We start from the raw sequence: 15,958 nt of genomic DNA, 5'->3' as shown, positions 1-15,958 counted from the left end.
ATAAAAAGCTGCAATTAAAAAGTAAAAACGTCAGGGGTAGGATATCCCTCCAGCTAATGTAAAACTACACTTCCCATCATGCTTTAGCTTTGGCTGACCAGGTATGGTGGGAACTGTAGTTTTGACACAGCTGGAAGGTCGCCAGTTTGGCACCTGTGGTCTACATGGAGGTTTCCCCTATCTTAGCCCTGGTTATTGTGAATACTTCTACCACCTAGTGGCCACAAATCATAATTACACTGCTTAACACAGAGTATTTCTATACCAGTAAGAGATGGCTTATTACCAGGAACCCACACAATGAATCCACACAATAAAGTAGGAGCAAAGCTATTTAAAGAGATCCTGTGCTAAGCCTCATATACCAGTCCTGAGACCTGGGTGATTTTACCATCTCAGAAAGTTACGGCATATCCACAAGATTTGCCACCTTTAATGCATGTGGGTGCCACCTTTGATGCTGGTGGGTGCCACCTTTGATGCAGGTGGGTGGCACCTTTGATGCAGGTGGGTGCCACTTTTGATGCAGGTGGGTGCCACCTTTGATGCAGGTGGGTGCCACTTTTGATGCACGTGGGTGCCACCTTTGATGCATGTGGGTGCCACCTTTGATGCATGTGGGTGCCACCTTTGATGCATGTGGGTGCCACCTTTGATGCTTGTGGGTGCCACCTTTGATGCATGTGGGTGCCACCTTTGATGCATGTGGGTGCCACCTTTGATGCATGTGGGTGCCACCTTTGATGCAGGTGGGTGCCATCTTTGATGCAGGTGGGTGCCACTTTTGATGCATGTGGGTGGCACCTTTGATGCATGTGGGTGGCACCTTTGATGCAGGTGGGTGCCACTTTTGATGCATGTGGGTGGCACCTTTGATGCATGTGGGTGGCACCTTTGATGCATGTGGGTGGCACCTTTGATGCATGTGGGTGCCACCTTTGATGCATGTGGGTGCCACCTTTGATGCATGTGGGTGCCACCTTTGATGCATGTGGGTGCCACCTTTGATGCATGTGGGTGCCACCTTTGATGCATGTGGGTGGCACCTTTGATGCTTGTGGGTGCCACCTTTGATGCATGTGGGTGCCACCTTTGATGCATGTGGGTGCCACCTTTGATGCATGTGGGTGCCACCTTTGATGCAGGTGGGTGCCACTTTTGATGCATGTGGGTGGCACCTTTGATGCATGTGGGTGCCACCTTTGATGCATGTGGGTGCCACCTTTGATGCATGTGGGTGCCACCTTTGGTATCCGCACCTTTCACATCTGAACGAGGTTGCCCGACCCCATGTGATTGCTGCAGTTAATTCTGGCCATCACTAGTATTCAAAATGTATGCAGATACAACAGCACAGGCTTCCAAGAATATAGGAGAAGGGTGGGTGCCCGTCTCACCAATCCCGGCCCAAGGTTGGCAGCACAATGCAAGAAATAAGCGAGGAGACAGCACATCCAAAAGATTGGTGTCATATTTAACCACCCACTTCTCTTGGATGTGCTGTCTATCTATCTATCTATCTATCTATCTATCTATCTATCTATCTATCTCTGTAATATACCTTTAATAAAAATGTGTATACGGTATATACATTTTTTACATTGGGTGGCAGCAGTAATGGGCGATGCTGCCCCTCTGCTGCCACCAATGGCTGTGTCTGGAACTGCAGGAGTGCTTAGGTATCACTAGCGCTATTTAGCTTTAAAACTTACCATAGGTCCTTCCAGTCCTCGTTCCCCCCGCAAACCCGGAGGCCCTGCTTCCCCCTGGAAATATAGCAAATCTTTACTTTGCACAGAAAATATCATACAAAATTAGCAGCTAGACATGAATATACACAAAAATCAGAGAACCCTTTATAGCTGGGTACAGATCCATACCGTGTCTCCTTTAGAACCTGGTGGGCCCTCAGCGCCTCTCATACCCTGGAACAAACAATGGTAGATCTAAGTATATGGCTAGGCCTGGTGAGTCCAACTTGCCACACATTGGCTGCTAGTGTTGGCTCCAGATGGATTTACTATAGTAGTATACTAGTACCTGTGGTCCTCTTCTTCCTGGTAGTCCACACAGTCCTTCTAAACCAGGAGGGCCCTGCGTACATAATAGATATGTTAGGAATGAAATAGAGAATGCATCATTGCGTTAAAGTACAGATAGAAATGTTTCCAAATCCATCAAATATATTTCATGATCCCTGTCTGCCAATGACCATTAATTTCAAGTCTTAAAGGGGTACTCTGTGAATTTTTTTCTTTTCAATTTAACTGGTGTCAGAAAGTTATACAGATTTGTAAATAACTGCCATTTAGAAATTTCCAGTCCTCCAATACTTATCAGCTCCTGTATGTCCTGCAGGAAGTGACTTGAGATTTTTAAATAGAAATAATTTACAAAGCTGTATAACTTTCTGTGATAGAGAGATAGTGGGAACGCAAGGTATGTGGTTATTTCCTCTTTCTTTTTTTTTCTTTAATTCATCTACTTTTCTCATTTATCTTATTTATTTATTTTTATTTTTTATTTTTCCCCCCTCTTTCTCTCTCTCCGCTCGCCCCTTCTCCTTCTCTTGGTTTTCCTTCTGATTCTTTGCCTGGTCCTTTGTCCCTTTCTGTGATAAGAGGGGGTTGAGAGTCATGAAGTGGAAATCGATGGGAGGGCGGGAGTGATGCCAATTGGGTAGGGAGGGTGCGTAGGCCAAGATAATCATAAATATGGAAGAAAGGGGGGTTAGGTAGGAGTTGGTAAATATGTGTATTCTATTTTCTATTTGATTATTTTTTAAACAAATCGTAATAAAGAGGGAAAAAAATGTCAATTAAAAAAAAAGTTGGAAAATATAAAAAAATAAAATACAATTAGTTTATGTGGTGTACCTGAGGTCCGGGGTGGCCACCAACTCCTGCGGGTCCTTGCTCTCCCTAATAATTGGAAAACAGGAAGAGAAATTCATCCTCATGAGAAAACCTTTCCACCATACAGCGACTAATGCAGCGTTCTCTGTGTCTCATATGTGACATGTTCTGTACAAGACCATGTAGGTAGCGTTCTCCTATATACTACCCTCCTGTAGCTGAGTAATAGCCAAGGAACAAGGGTCCTAGTATTACAGCTCAGTTCCATTGAAGTGGATGAGTTGTAATACCACACACAACCTGACGGGGTGCTGTTTCTGGAAGAACAGTCATGTTTTTCTAGTCTGGGATTGCCCCTTTAACCACATGAAATAGTGGGCTGTACATCCCCTCCTTTTGATCTGTACCCAATCCTAGACATTCTGTTTTTACTCAACTGGAATCTATAGAAAATGTATATGGTTACTGTAGCCGGACCAATTACTCACCTGGGACCCGTTTACCCCCTGGGCACCTGGGATTCCTGGCTGTCCTTGTTCCCCCTACCAAAAAGTAGAATGACATAGATATGAAAGGATTAATATTATTACAACAACTCAATTTCTAAGGGTGATTGTTAATATGTGGAGTGGCCTCTATCTCTAAGGATAGCTTCACACGTACCGGATCTGCAGCAGATTTCACGCAGTGAGTTTGCAGCGAAATCCACTGCGGATCCTGTAGTGTGAAGCTGATCCACTGGCCAGAGCCGGATGCACTGCCTGTATGGGACCCGGCCCCTTTAACCCTCCCTCCAGCTGGCCTCCCGCAGCCCCGGCCCCAAGTATACATTACCTGCTCGGCTCCGCGGCTGTGTGACGCTCCCGCCTCCCCTCGCTCCTCCTCAGCCAATCAGTGCACGGCAGCGATGATTAACTGATGGGGAGAGAGGGGAGGCGGGAGCTTCACACAGCCGCGGAGCCGAGGAGTTAATGTATGCTCGGGGCCGGGGCTGTGGGTGGGCGGCAGCGGGGGGTTAAAGGGGCCGGGTCCCATACAGGCAGCAGATCCGCTGCGTGTATGGGACCCATTCAGCTTCACAATACAGGATCAGCAGCGGATTTTGCCGCAAACTCGCAGCATGAAATCCGCTGCGGATCCAATACGTGTGAAGCTACCCTTAAAGTGAGGAAAGGGGTACTCTGTTTTTTTTTTATAATAAACTGTTACTAGAAATGTACACACATTTATACTACTACTATGTAAAAAGCTAAAGTGTTCCAGTATTTATCAGCTGCTGTATGTCCTGCAGGATGTGGTGTATTCTTTACAGACTGACACAGTGCTCTCTGCTGCCACCTCTGTCCATATCAGGAACTGTGCGGAGCAGAAGCAAATGCCCACAGAAACCTCTCCTGCTCTGGACAGTTCCTGACATGGACAGAGGTGGCAGCAGAGAGCATTGTGTCAGACTGGAAAGAATACACCACTTCCTGCAGGACATACAGTAACTGATAAATACTGGAACACTAAACAGAAGATACAGTCCTGTATAACATTTGATTTGGAAATATTTTTTTCCTCTGGTGTACCCCTTTAATGAAAGGTGTACACACAGGGTGATTGGGAAAGTAAAGCGTGTATCCTCAGGTGAAGGTGCAATGCCTCCGTATAGGTGAGAATGGGTACGGCGGCCATGTTTGATTACAATCTAACTGGAAAAGATCCTAATTGTGTATGACATCACTGGATGACCGTTATGACTAGATGGCTTTAGCCTGAATCTCTTGAATAAAAAAAGACCATAAGTTATCTCTACTTAGTGGGTCTCCTGCTGCCAGAGGTTTCCAGGGCATGCTGGGAGTTGTGGTTCTGCAATACATACGGAGGACCAGGAACATGATAATAATAATCAATCAGTAATCAGCGCATCAAACTACTCACTCACCTCTGGACCAGGGGGACCCCGGGGCCCAGGAGCACCAGTCTCTCCCTGCAGAGATCAAAGACATAGTGTAAAACTAAAGCACTTTAAAAAGAAGTAAACAATTGAGGGAACAAACACTGAACATGTATATAAAAAAGTTATTTCAGAGGACATTTAGTAATCATAGAGAGGAGTCTGCAAACTAATTTGGTGCAGTTCACATACACAGCCTCTAGGTGTCATGGTGTTACAGAAAACAGCGCCCCTAGAGGCCCCTAGAGGCCAAGAAACATACTTGTATTGATTATAATAATGTATATGTGTTTCAGCCTCATCTCACCATTACTCCTGGATTTCCTTGGAAGCCCTGAGGTCCTTTGTGTCCCATGGGGCCCTAAAAAGAAGATCATCATTTAGGATTTAGAAATGTAAGAACGTCCATTATTATTTTCATTCTTTGTCTCGGCCCTTATAGTATAGAGATGTACTTCTTGCTTTGTTCCAGTGGAGGAGACATTGATAGGATTCAAGCCTCTATGATGTCGTACATTCACTGTACATACACAAAAGGGTTATACACTATGGGTTATACACACCCCAAGATGCAGCGGCATGGAGGACATTAAAGAGCAGTACTGAGCAGTATATACAGTGAATTAAGCTATTGGCTGACATCTAATACACATAGTAAGGCTGGGTTCACACTGCATTTTTGGAATAAATTTTTTTCATCTTTTTATGCAAAAAAACATGAAAAACTGATGCATTTATGTGCATTTATTTTAATCCGTTTTTCATTGACTTCCATTTTTAAAAAAAAGAATCAAAAAACGGATCAGAACGCATCCTTTTTTAGTGTACACAAAAACATGGTCGACCACGTTTTTGTGTATGCTCTAAAAAACAAAAACGGATGAATCTTGATCTGTTTTTGATCCTTTTTTTTATAATGGAAGTCAATGAAAAAAGGGATCAAAACGGATGCACACAAATACATCCTTTTTTATCAGTTTTTTTGCATAAAACAGATGAGAAAAAAAAAACCAGTGTGTGTTAGGGCCCTATTCCACAGGAGCGATCATCGGCTGATCGTTCATTTAGGTTCAGACCTAAAATTGTCGTTCGCCACCAGCGCATCGCTACGGTGGAAGCGATGATTTCAGCAGAACCATACATTACCTGTCCGGGCCGCAGGTCTTCTTCTCCCGGTCCCGCAGCATCGGCTTCGAAGCGGGGCTGTCTAAACTACAGACCGCTCAGCCAATTACTGGCCGGAAACGCCACGGCCAGTGATTGGCTGAGGCGATGCTGCCGCGTGGGACCGGGAGAAGAAGACCTGCGGCCCAGACAGGTAATGTATGAAACAAGGGCTGCAAGGACATCGGTAACGATGTCCTTGCAGCCCTTGTTTCACGATCATCGGGGCCGTGGAATAGGCCTAGTAAACGAGCGCCAATCTAGCAGATCGGTGCTCGTTTACATTGTTGCTCGGCCCGTGGAATAGGGCCCTTACAGTCTGTTTGCTTCTTGCTCTCTCCAATCTCATTTCCCTCCTTGCTCCTCCCCATAGACTTGTATGGGCAACATGTAATCTGATCCCTCAGTCAGCTACTAGTCCCTCTTGCAAACACAAAATGGACTTCCCAATAAATTGAGGGGAGGAGGGCAAGGAAAGGAGCATGGCATCGATTCTTTAAAAAAGTAAAGAACAGATGAAGTAAAGCCGGTGCTTACCTGCACCCCTATTAGCCCCAGGGGTCCTGGTTCTCCTTTTGTGCCCTATAATGAAAAAAAATGTGATTTTTATACACATATAACACACATTTATAAAACATATAGCTGATTTTATATAAGCTCGATGCTCAAAATGTTTGCAATTGCTATGAATAATTTTTTATTAGAGATGAGCGAACCTTGAGCATGCTCGAGTCCATCCGAACCCGAACGTTCGGCATTTGATTAGCGGGGGCTGCTGAACTTGGATAAAGCTCTAAGGTTGTCTGGAAAACATGGAGACAGCCAATGACTATATCCATGTTTTCCACGTAGCCTTAGGGCTTTATCCAACTTCAGCAGCCACCACTATTTAAATGCCGAACGTTCGGGTTCGGATGGACTCGAGCATGCTCCAGGTTCGCTCATCTCTAGTTACAATGCATTGCAAGCTTCCCCTGGACACTAAGCTGAATGTGTGGTCACAGTGTCTCAATGAAGATGTGGTTTTATAGCTTGTATGTAGACTATGCTTCTCAATGGTAATAATCAATACACATGATTACAGTGATGGGAAGGGGAGCAAGGTTATGTGTTATGTTACCTTTATTCCTTTGATACCTTTTTCCCCAGAGGATCCAAGAGCTCCAAGAAAACCCTACATGAGGACAAGACCAGAGGCAGCTTCAGCACGGTACTATACTCTGTATATACAAGCGCCAATAGACGGCAATAATTTTCGCACATTTACTTCAATACAAAGTGGGTAACGGCAACAATTCACCAGGTTTAACCACCATTCTAGTGCCTTTAAATTTATTAAAAGCTTTCACTTGAAGGGCAACATTCCGCCATTCAACAAATATTTTTCAATTTAAAATGTACTGGTTTCAGAAAGTTAGATAGATTTGTCATTCACTTCTATTTAAAAATCTTAAGTTTTCCAGTACTTATCAGCTGCTGTATGTCCTGCAGAAAGTGGTGTATTCTTTCCAGTCTGACACAGTGCTCTCTGCTGCCACCTTTGTCTATGTCAGGAACTGTCCAGAGCAGGAGAGGTTTTCTATGAGGATTTGCTGCTGCTCTGTACAGTTCCTGACATGGACAGAGGTGGCAGCAGAGAGCACTGTGTCAGACTGGAAACAAGACAGACAGACAGACAAGAAACAAGAATACACCACTTCCTGCAGGACATCAGATTTAGATAGCAGTAATTTACAAATCTATATACAGTAAGTTTGTAATTTACTTAGATTTTAAAGAATTAATTTTTCCGCCGGAGTACCCCTTTAGAGTAAAGGAAACTTCCACGGATGATAAATTAAAGTGTACCTGTTACTTTAAAAAAACTTTTCTCATGTGAAAAGTTTTGATCTTCTGGGGTATGAGTGTTCAGACACTGAATGATAGCTGGAAGCGCTTCTCTCTCTGACGCAGTCCCATAGACTTACATTGAGAGAGCATCCTGGGCACAGAGCTGGGCAAGCATTTCTCCCGGCTTGTTCTAGAAATCGGTGGGGCCAGGTCTGAACGCCCAGACCCTAACCTAACCCAAAATCTACAAGATGTCAAAAGTTTTTTTTTAAGCAAATTCTTTCCAAAGCTGAAAGTAATAATAGGTGACTTACCAATAACCAATCACTACAACCCCCAGTATATGGTCATTAGAGATAAGCGCATCTCAGCATGCTGGAGTCTGATCGTCCAGCATTTTAATACTGGTGGCTGAAGAAGTTGGATGCCGCCCTAGGGAGTCCGGAAAACTCGGATACAGCCTATGGCCTATGGTTGAATCCATGTTTTCCAGGACTCCCTAGGGCGACATCCAACTTCTTCAGTCCCCGGTTATCAAATGCTGAACAGTCGGACTCCGCCATGCTCCATCTGTGCTCATCTCTAAATGGGCATGTTACATTTTTTGTCCAGTCTGTGTTGCTTTGTATTTTCCCTACTTATAGACACTACTATTAGAGGTTTCCTTACTGCATGAACACTTTGCTTGACCAGGTTCATGTTATAGATTTTTCTCAGTCTATTGATAATTCCAGCAAACCGTGTGGCTATACCTAATATTATGTAGGAGCGGAACAAGTTGTTGGAACAATGAGGACAAGAAATGATGCACCCGGTCCTACCCCAAACTGGCTGTGCAGGATCTAATGGGCTCTAATGCCGGAGGCCGGTGATTATAGTGATAGATATGGCAGTAATAGCCGCCCCAGGTAATAACCAGACTGGAGCCCTCCACTTCCGATTGACAGGTCAGATCAGAAATGACATGAAGCCTAAAAAAGTCACTGCCGCCCCTTCTAAAATTCCACCCCAGGCAAGGTCCTCACCTTCTCTCCTGAGAGTCAAGGTCTTGTGTTCTCACAGTGTAGTACAACTCTCCTGTATAGGGAGCCATCCCTTCTATGACCTTATAATAACCCGCTAGGTCCAGCTGTCATGATCACAAGCCAGGAAAACTGGACTGTATCAGGAACCATATTCATCTACATCCATACTCAGACTGAGTATTAGAATAGGGGTGACATGTGTTATAATCATACACTACGTATACTACACCTACCGTTCTAGCCAGGACTTACCTCTTCTCCTCTGTCGCCAGCAAGGCCTTGGTCTCCTTTGAAGCCTTGAACTCCCTTTGAAGGAAGACAATACACATTTCAGGGTTTATGTTTTACATTTTTTTTTATATTACTATTCTTTTTTATGCTATGTTTCTATAATGTTAGTACATTGCCCCATACACCAGGTTGAGAGAGGGGAGTAAGCGGCTGACATGTTTATGCCTCACACCCTCCACCATTTTTGTAGCCGTCTTAGGACCCATTTTATTTTATCATCCCCTTTTTGTAGGTGAGGTCTCCAGAACTGTGTCAAATATTCAGCTGATCCCAATGAGCCCTTAAATTCTGCGCCATCACTAAAAACATGAAGCATTTGGTTCCTCTTACCTTTGGTCCTTGTATTCCCGGAGGTCCTGGTTTCCCATCTAGCCCAGGATCTCCATCCCTTCCAGGAGTTCCTACTATTCCTTGTGCCCCTGGAGGACCCTGCAACCCCTGTCATATAGATAGAGAGTGAATGCCAAGTCTGGCGAGTATCTTCAGCAGCCAATACAGACAGCATAATGAATAAGAACAGAGAACAACATATGAAGCCGCCATAGAGGTGGTCTGTGTATCTGCTATGGGGCATATGGAGGAGGAAGGAGGGGGCATTCAGCTTCTGGTTACCAATAGATGAAAAGAACTAAAACATGACACCCTCATCCCATGGGCATTACAGTAATAACCAACAAGATGGAGGAAATGGCTTTATATGCCTCCTCCTGCCCTTGTGGATAGCTCTATAGATACACGTCCAGCAGCTGAACCAGGAACTAACTGGGGAAGCTGTACATGTCTATTATTAAGTAATATGGCTGATTTATCACCTAAAAAATACATACCATGTGACCGCACTGCCCTTTAACTCCTGGCCAACCTGGGGGTCCGGGTATACCCTACATAGAAAAAAATAAAATAAATTTTTATATATATATATATATATATATATATATATATATATATATATATATATATATATATATATATATATGCATGTGATATCCATCTATAGATGGTGATTAATCGATAGCAAAACAATCACTTCACCAGTTACCAATGTGAGAACTTCGTTGGAATTTACTACAACTCAGGTGCAGTAGTGACACCTGCTGGACACATGTGAGTACTACAAGTGGTACAACTGCATAATACAGTAATCTAAGGTTCTGAGTGTTAGGTTAGGACTGCACGGTGGCACACTGTAGGGATTGTACTGCATACAAGCTGATGTAAGTGAGTGGTGTCTTGATGTGACCCACAGGCAGCTTTGGCAGCCATCCTACATCCTGGATTTATTATGTTCAAATATGTGGTCACAAAATTACCCCATTCACTTACACTATCTGCGGTGTAGTGTGACCCATGTCATGGCCACAGTCATATTAATAAAAGAAGAGAGTGAGAAAAATGGATTGGATTGCTCACCGGACTGCCCGGCCTTCCATGTATACCAGGGAGACCTGTCGGACCTCTTCTTCTCTGTAAGAAAGGCAAAAATCTAAAAGTCCAGACCAGAACATACAAAACATATAAGAGCCAGCTAAGAGGAAATAATACTACTATATATAGTATAGTGTACAGTATTATAAAGTGTGTGAGGGGGCAGTATAGGTTGGATTTCTGCGCTAAATATATATATATATATATATATATATATATATATATATATATACTGTTACAAGAAGGTATGTAAGGAAAGAACTTCTAGAGAAATAACAGTGACCACAAGAATTTCCTCTCGTGTATGAGCCCTGCGGTGTCAGCTTGTTTGGACAAGTGAGGCTTAGTAAATAGCTGTATACAGTACCGGTATATAGTACTTACACATGACTACTTATACTGTATGCGACAGTCACAACTGCAGGTTTCACAGCAGTGACATAGAACAGACGGCACCTCATCCTATAACAATAATATAATAGCCAGAGGCAATAGAGCGGAGGCCTGAGCGCAGGGTGTATACATGGCCACTTTATTAGAGCCCCCCATCTAGTAACACACTGGGCGTCCATTGCTTTTTACAGTCACAGCAGTCAGGACATGAAAATGGTTGTGCGGGAACTTGGGCCCATGTACAGGAGATAGGACTGTGTCTTGTAATGCTATTAGATGGAGGTGATGACATGTTCCAAACAGCCAGTCCGGCCTCATCCCAGAGATGTCTATAGGATTAAGCTGTGGGGAAAATACTCTGTCATATCCAGGGACTCAATGCATAAGTATATGAGCCTTGTGGGTGGTACATTGTCCTGCTGACTGTCTCCTACTGCCATAAAGGAAACAGCAGCCATGAAGGGATGAGCTGGGTTGGCAACAACTCTGTTTTAGGCCCAACAGCCATCCACTAGAGGAGACAGGGTGCACCAAGAAAACATTTACCCTGACTACACCTCCTCCACCTGCCTGACCTGTCCACACCTGACAGAAAGGGCTAAGTGATTCCTGCTGCCATGTTTGCCTACAGAGATCTGGATCTATATGACCGGCCATGTTTCTCCACAGAGATCTGAATCCATCTGACCATCCATGTTTCCCTACAGAGATCTGGATCCACCTGACCAGCCATGTTTGCCTACAGAGATCTAGATTTATCTGACCCTCCATGTTCCTCCCCAGAGATCTGGATCCATCTGACCGGCCATGTTTCTCCACAGAGATCCGGATCCATCTGATCGGCCATGTTTCTCCACAGAGATCCGGATCCATCTGACCGGTCATGTTTCTCCACAGAGATCCGGATCCATCTGACCGGCCATGTTTCTCCACAGAGATCCGGAGCCATCTGACCGGCCATGTTTCTCCACAGAGATCCGGATCCATCTGATCGGCCATGTTTCTCCACAGAGATCCGGATCCATCTGACCGGTCATGTTTCTCCACAGAGATCCGGATCCATTTGACCGGCCATGTTTCTCCACAGAGATCCGGAGCCATCTGACCGGCCATGTTTCTCCACAGAGATCCGGATCCATCTGATCGGCCATGTTTCTCCACAGAGATCCGGATCCATCTGACCGGTCATGTTTCTCCACAGAGATCCGGATCCATTTGACCGGCCATGTTTCTCCACAGAGATCCGGATCCATCTGACCGGTCATGTTTCTCCACAGAGATCCGGATCCATTTGACCGGCCATGTTTCTCCACAGAGATCCGGAGCCATCTGACCGGCCATGTTTCTCCACAGAGATCTGGATCCATCTGACCGTTCATGTTTCTCCCCAGAGATCTGGATCCATCTGACCAGCCTAGTTTCTCCCCAGAGATCTGGATCCATTTGGCCATGTTTCTCCACAGAGATCCGGATCCATCTGACCCTCCATGTTTCTCCACAGAGATCCGGATCCATCTGACCGGCCATATTTCCCTACAGAGATCTGGATCCATTTGGCCATGTTTCTCCACAGAGATCCGGATCCATTTGGCCATGTTTCTCCACAGAGATCTGAATCCATCTGACCGGCCATGTTTCTCCCCAGAGATCCGGATCCATCTGACCAGCCTAGTTTCTCCCCAGAGATCTGGATCCATTTGGCCATGTTTCTCCACAGAGATCCGGATCCATCTGACCCTCCATGTTTCTCCACAGAGATCCGGATCCATCTGACTGGCCATATTTCCCTACACAGATCTGGATCCATTTGGCCATGTTTCTCCACAGAGATCCGGATCCATTTGGCCATGTTTCTCCACAGAGATCCGGATCCATTTGGCCATGTTTCTCCACAGAGATCCGGATCCATCTGACCGGCCATGTTTCTCCCCAGAGATCCGGATCCATCTGACCGGCCATGTTTCTCCCCAGAGATCCGGATCCATTTGACCGGCCATGTTTCTCCCCGGAGATCCGGATCCATCTGACCGGCCATGTTTCTCCACAGAGATCCGGATCCATCTGACCGGCCATGTTTCTCCACTGCCCAGTGAGACCTTCGCTCTTTTGCCCCCAGGAGTCTTGTCCTTCTGCTTCTGTGAGACACAATGATGCTGGAGCCGTCACCTGCTCTTATATCTCATCCATGCGTTGAGTTGTTGGTTTGGACATGTTGGTTGGACTCCAGCGATGTTTTCGGCTGCAGTTACCTGACTGTGCTCCTCCTGTTCACCAGAACGATTCCTGACAACCTTTTATTAGTCCACAGGATCCCCTTTCAATGGATGTTTTTCCATGTTCACACCATTCTACCTTATACTCTATACTTTACATAGGAAAACACTGGCCTGGCTGGTCTAGCTGATGACCAGGCCTCACTCCAAGATCACTCTACTTCATGCGCTCCAGTGCAAAACCCTCAAAACTCTTCAGCATCCTGATTGTTTCGAGGTGAAATGGCGCCAGGTACAGTACTATGCGGGCTGCAGTATACTGCACATCATGGTACCACGTCACTCACTGTATTAGGACCCCAAGCTGATATGGAAAGATGACAACTTGTACCTATTACTAAGCCCTATACATGTATACAAATAATGAGGTGGGGCCCATGGTAACAATGTCCTGTTTAAACGTCCTGTTTGAGTTTTTCCACACTCGAGAAGTTATTTTAGAATATACATTCAGTATTTGCTACAGGATAAGTGCTGGAAACCAAGGAAGGCGGCAATGCTGAATCCATCCTGGACCCCACTGGCTTATAATAGGGTCCACTGATGGGAAGAACATGGAGTTGCACTTTTTCTTCCCATCAAATTTGATGGAGGTACAGAGGACTGAATGGAACCTTAAAGGGGAACTCCGGCAAAAAAAATCTTTCAAAACAACTGGTGTCAGAAAGTTATACAGATTTGTATTTTACTTCTATTTAAAAATTTATAGTCTTCCAGTACTTATCAGCTGCTATTTGAAGTGGTGTATTATTTCCAGTCTGACACAGTGCTCTCTGCTGCCACCTCTGTCCATGTCAGGAACTGTCCAGAGTAGCAGCAAATCCCCGTAGAAAACCTCTCCTGCTGTGGACAGTTCCTGACATGGACAGAGGTGGCTGCTGAGAACACTGTCTCAGACTGGAAAGTATCCACCACTTCCTGCAGAACATTCTGCAGCTGATAAGTACTAAAAGACTTCAGATTTTTAAATAGAAGTCAATTACAAATCTTTCTCTTTAAGCTCCCTGGATTACTTCATTTACCTTCCTTCCTGCAATGGTTGTCAATGTATATGATCTTGGAATGTCAATGGCAACAGCTGGGGGAGGGTGTGGGTGTAAGTAACAAGGAGGATTTCCCAGTAGGTTGGTGAAACTAGTGTAGACTTATACTAATGTATTTAGTAATGTTCCCATAAAGAAGACTAGAGGACAGAAGAGGGTCCATTGTACCAAGAGGTCAGGCCACTTGTGAAGGGCACACTCACAGGCCAGCCGGCATGCAGCAGCTGATAGAAGGACGTTTGCTGGAAGAGAACAAAACAGATCATTAATATGGAATCAGGTAAAGTAATACTGTTATATTACAGGGGTATTCCTATCACATAAAGCCATGGCATATAGATAGTGTATACCATCACTTACTGATCAGCGGAGGCCAGACCTCTGTGACCTCTGCGGAGGCCTGACCTCTGTGACATCAGCGGAGCCCTGACCTCTGGGACATCAGCGGAGGCCTGACCTCTGGGACATCAGCGGAGGCCTGACCTCTGGGACCTCAGCGGAGGCCTGACCTCTGGGACCTCAGCGGAGGCCTGACCTCTGGGACCTCAGCGGAGGCCTGACCTCTGGGACCTCAGCGGAGGCCTGACCTCTGGGACTTCAGCGGAGGCCAGACCTCTGTGACCTCTGCGGAGGCCTGACCTCTGTGACATCAGCGGAGGCCTGACCTCTGGGACATCAGCGGAGGCCTGACCTCTGGGACATCAGCGGAGGCCTGACCTCTGGGACCTCAGCGGAGGCCTGACCTCTGGGACCTCAGCGGAGGCCTGACCTCTGGGACTTCAGCGGAGGCCTGACCTCTGGGACCTCAGCGGAGGCCTGACCTCTGGGACCTCAGCGGAGGCCTGACCTCTGGGACCTCAGCGGAGGCCTGACCTCTGGGACATCAGCGGAGGCCTGACCTCTGGGACATCAGCGGAGGCCTGACCTCTGGGATTCCCACTCATTCTGACAATGAAGGGGATGTTACGCTGGTTTATCATGTGCACTGTTTTTACCTGCACGATATTGTCCCGGTCACCCACTATGCAGGGAGCTGCTGCACTTTCCTATTTAAGTAAATGGAGCTGCGCTGTGTTCTCCCCTGTGCTGCTGGGTTGTTGGAGCACCGTGTGCAAGGAAAACCTAGAAGGGGCCAGACCTCTAAACTAGCACTGTCTGCAGCCCCTTTATTCTCATATTAGGTGGGGGTCCAAGAGGTCAGGCCCCAGTTATCATAAAGTTACGGCATATCCTAACCATACTTTATGTGATAGGTATGTTACAGGGACTGTTCATTATTTTTTTTTTCTTTCAAATCATCTGGACTCAGTAAATGCCAGAGATTTGTCATTTACTTCTACAAAAAAAAAAAAAAAATCTCAAGTGTTCCAGTACTTATCAGCTGCTGTATGTCCTGCAGGAAGTGGTGTATTATTATTTTTAGTCTGACACAGTGCTCTCTGCTGCCACCTCTGTTCATGTCAGGAACTGTTCAGAGCAGGAGAGTTTTCCTATAGGGATTAGCTACATCACTAGCCAGTTCCTGACATGGACAGAGGTGGCAGCAGAGTGTGATACTAGAAAGAATACACCACTTCCTGCAGGACATACAGCAACTGATCAGTACTGAAAGACTGTAGATATTTATTAGAAGTAAATTAGAAATCTCTGGCACTTTCTGACACCAGTTGATTTAAAAGAAAAAAAAAAAAACAGGATGCTCATTTATAACAGGGACGGA

The 15,958-nt window shown here is 45.5% G+C and overlaps 1 protein-coding gene across 3 annotated transcripts in view; it reads right to left on the bottom strand.

Moving 5' to 3' along the window:
* Positions 1-15,958, bottom strand: part of LOC138766004 (collagen alpha-2(I) chain-like) — a 159,126-nt gene that overhangs the window by 26,902 nt on the left and 116,266 nt on the right. For all 3 annotated transcript variants that reach the window (XM_069943254.1, XM_069943256.1, XM_069943255.1), the window contains exons 10-23: positions 14,442-14,480; positions 10,515-10,568; positions 9,932-9,985; positions 9,435-9,542; positions 9,066-9,119; positions 7,079-7,132; positions 6,496-6,540; positions 5,102-5,155; positions 4,783-4,827; positions 3,344-3,397; positions 2,877-2,921; positions 2,041-2,094; positions 1,881-1,925; positions 1,713-1,766 (exon numbers count right to left, since the gene is read on the bottom strand). In XM_069943254.1, the coding sequence (XP_069799355.1) occupies positions 1,713-1,766; positions 1,881-1,925; positions 2,041-2,094; positions 2,877-2,921; positions 3,344-3,397; positions 4,783-4,827; positions 5,102-5,155; positions 6,496-6,540; positions 7,079-7,132; positions 9,066-9,119; positions 9,435-9,542; positions 9,932-9,985; positions 10,515-10,568; positions 14,442-14,480 (759 nt within the window). The remainder of the gene's footprint in view (positions 1-1,712; positions 1,767-1,880; positions 1,926-2,040; positions 2,095-2,876; positions 2,922-3,343; positions 3,398-4,782; positions 4,828-5,101; positions 5,156-6,495; positions 6,541-7,078; positions 7,133-9,065; positions 9,120-9,434; positions 9,543-9,931; positions 9,986-10,514; positions 10,569-14,441; positions 14,481-15,958) is intronic.

Source organism: Dendropsophus ebraccatus, chromosome 10 (assembly GCF_027789765.1).
Source record: "Dendropsophus ebraccatus isolate aDenEbr1 chromosome 10, aDenEbr1.pat, whole genome shotgun sequence".
Lineage (NCBI taxonomy): Eukaryota > Metazoa > Chordata > Amphibia > Anura > Hylidae > Dendropsophus > Dendropsophus ebraccatus.
This window is presented reverse-complemented; position numbering and strand designations above follow the sequence as displayed.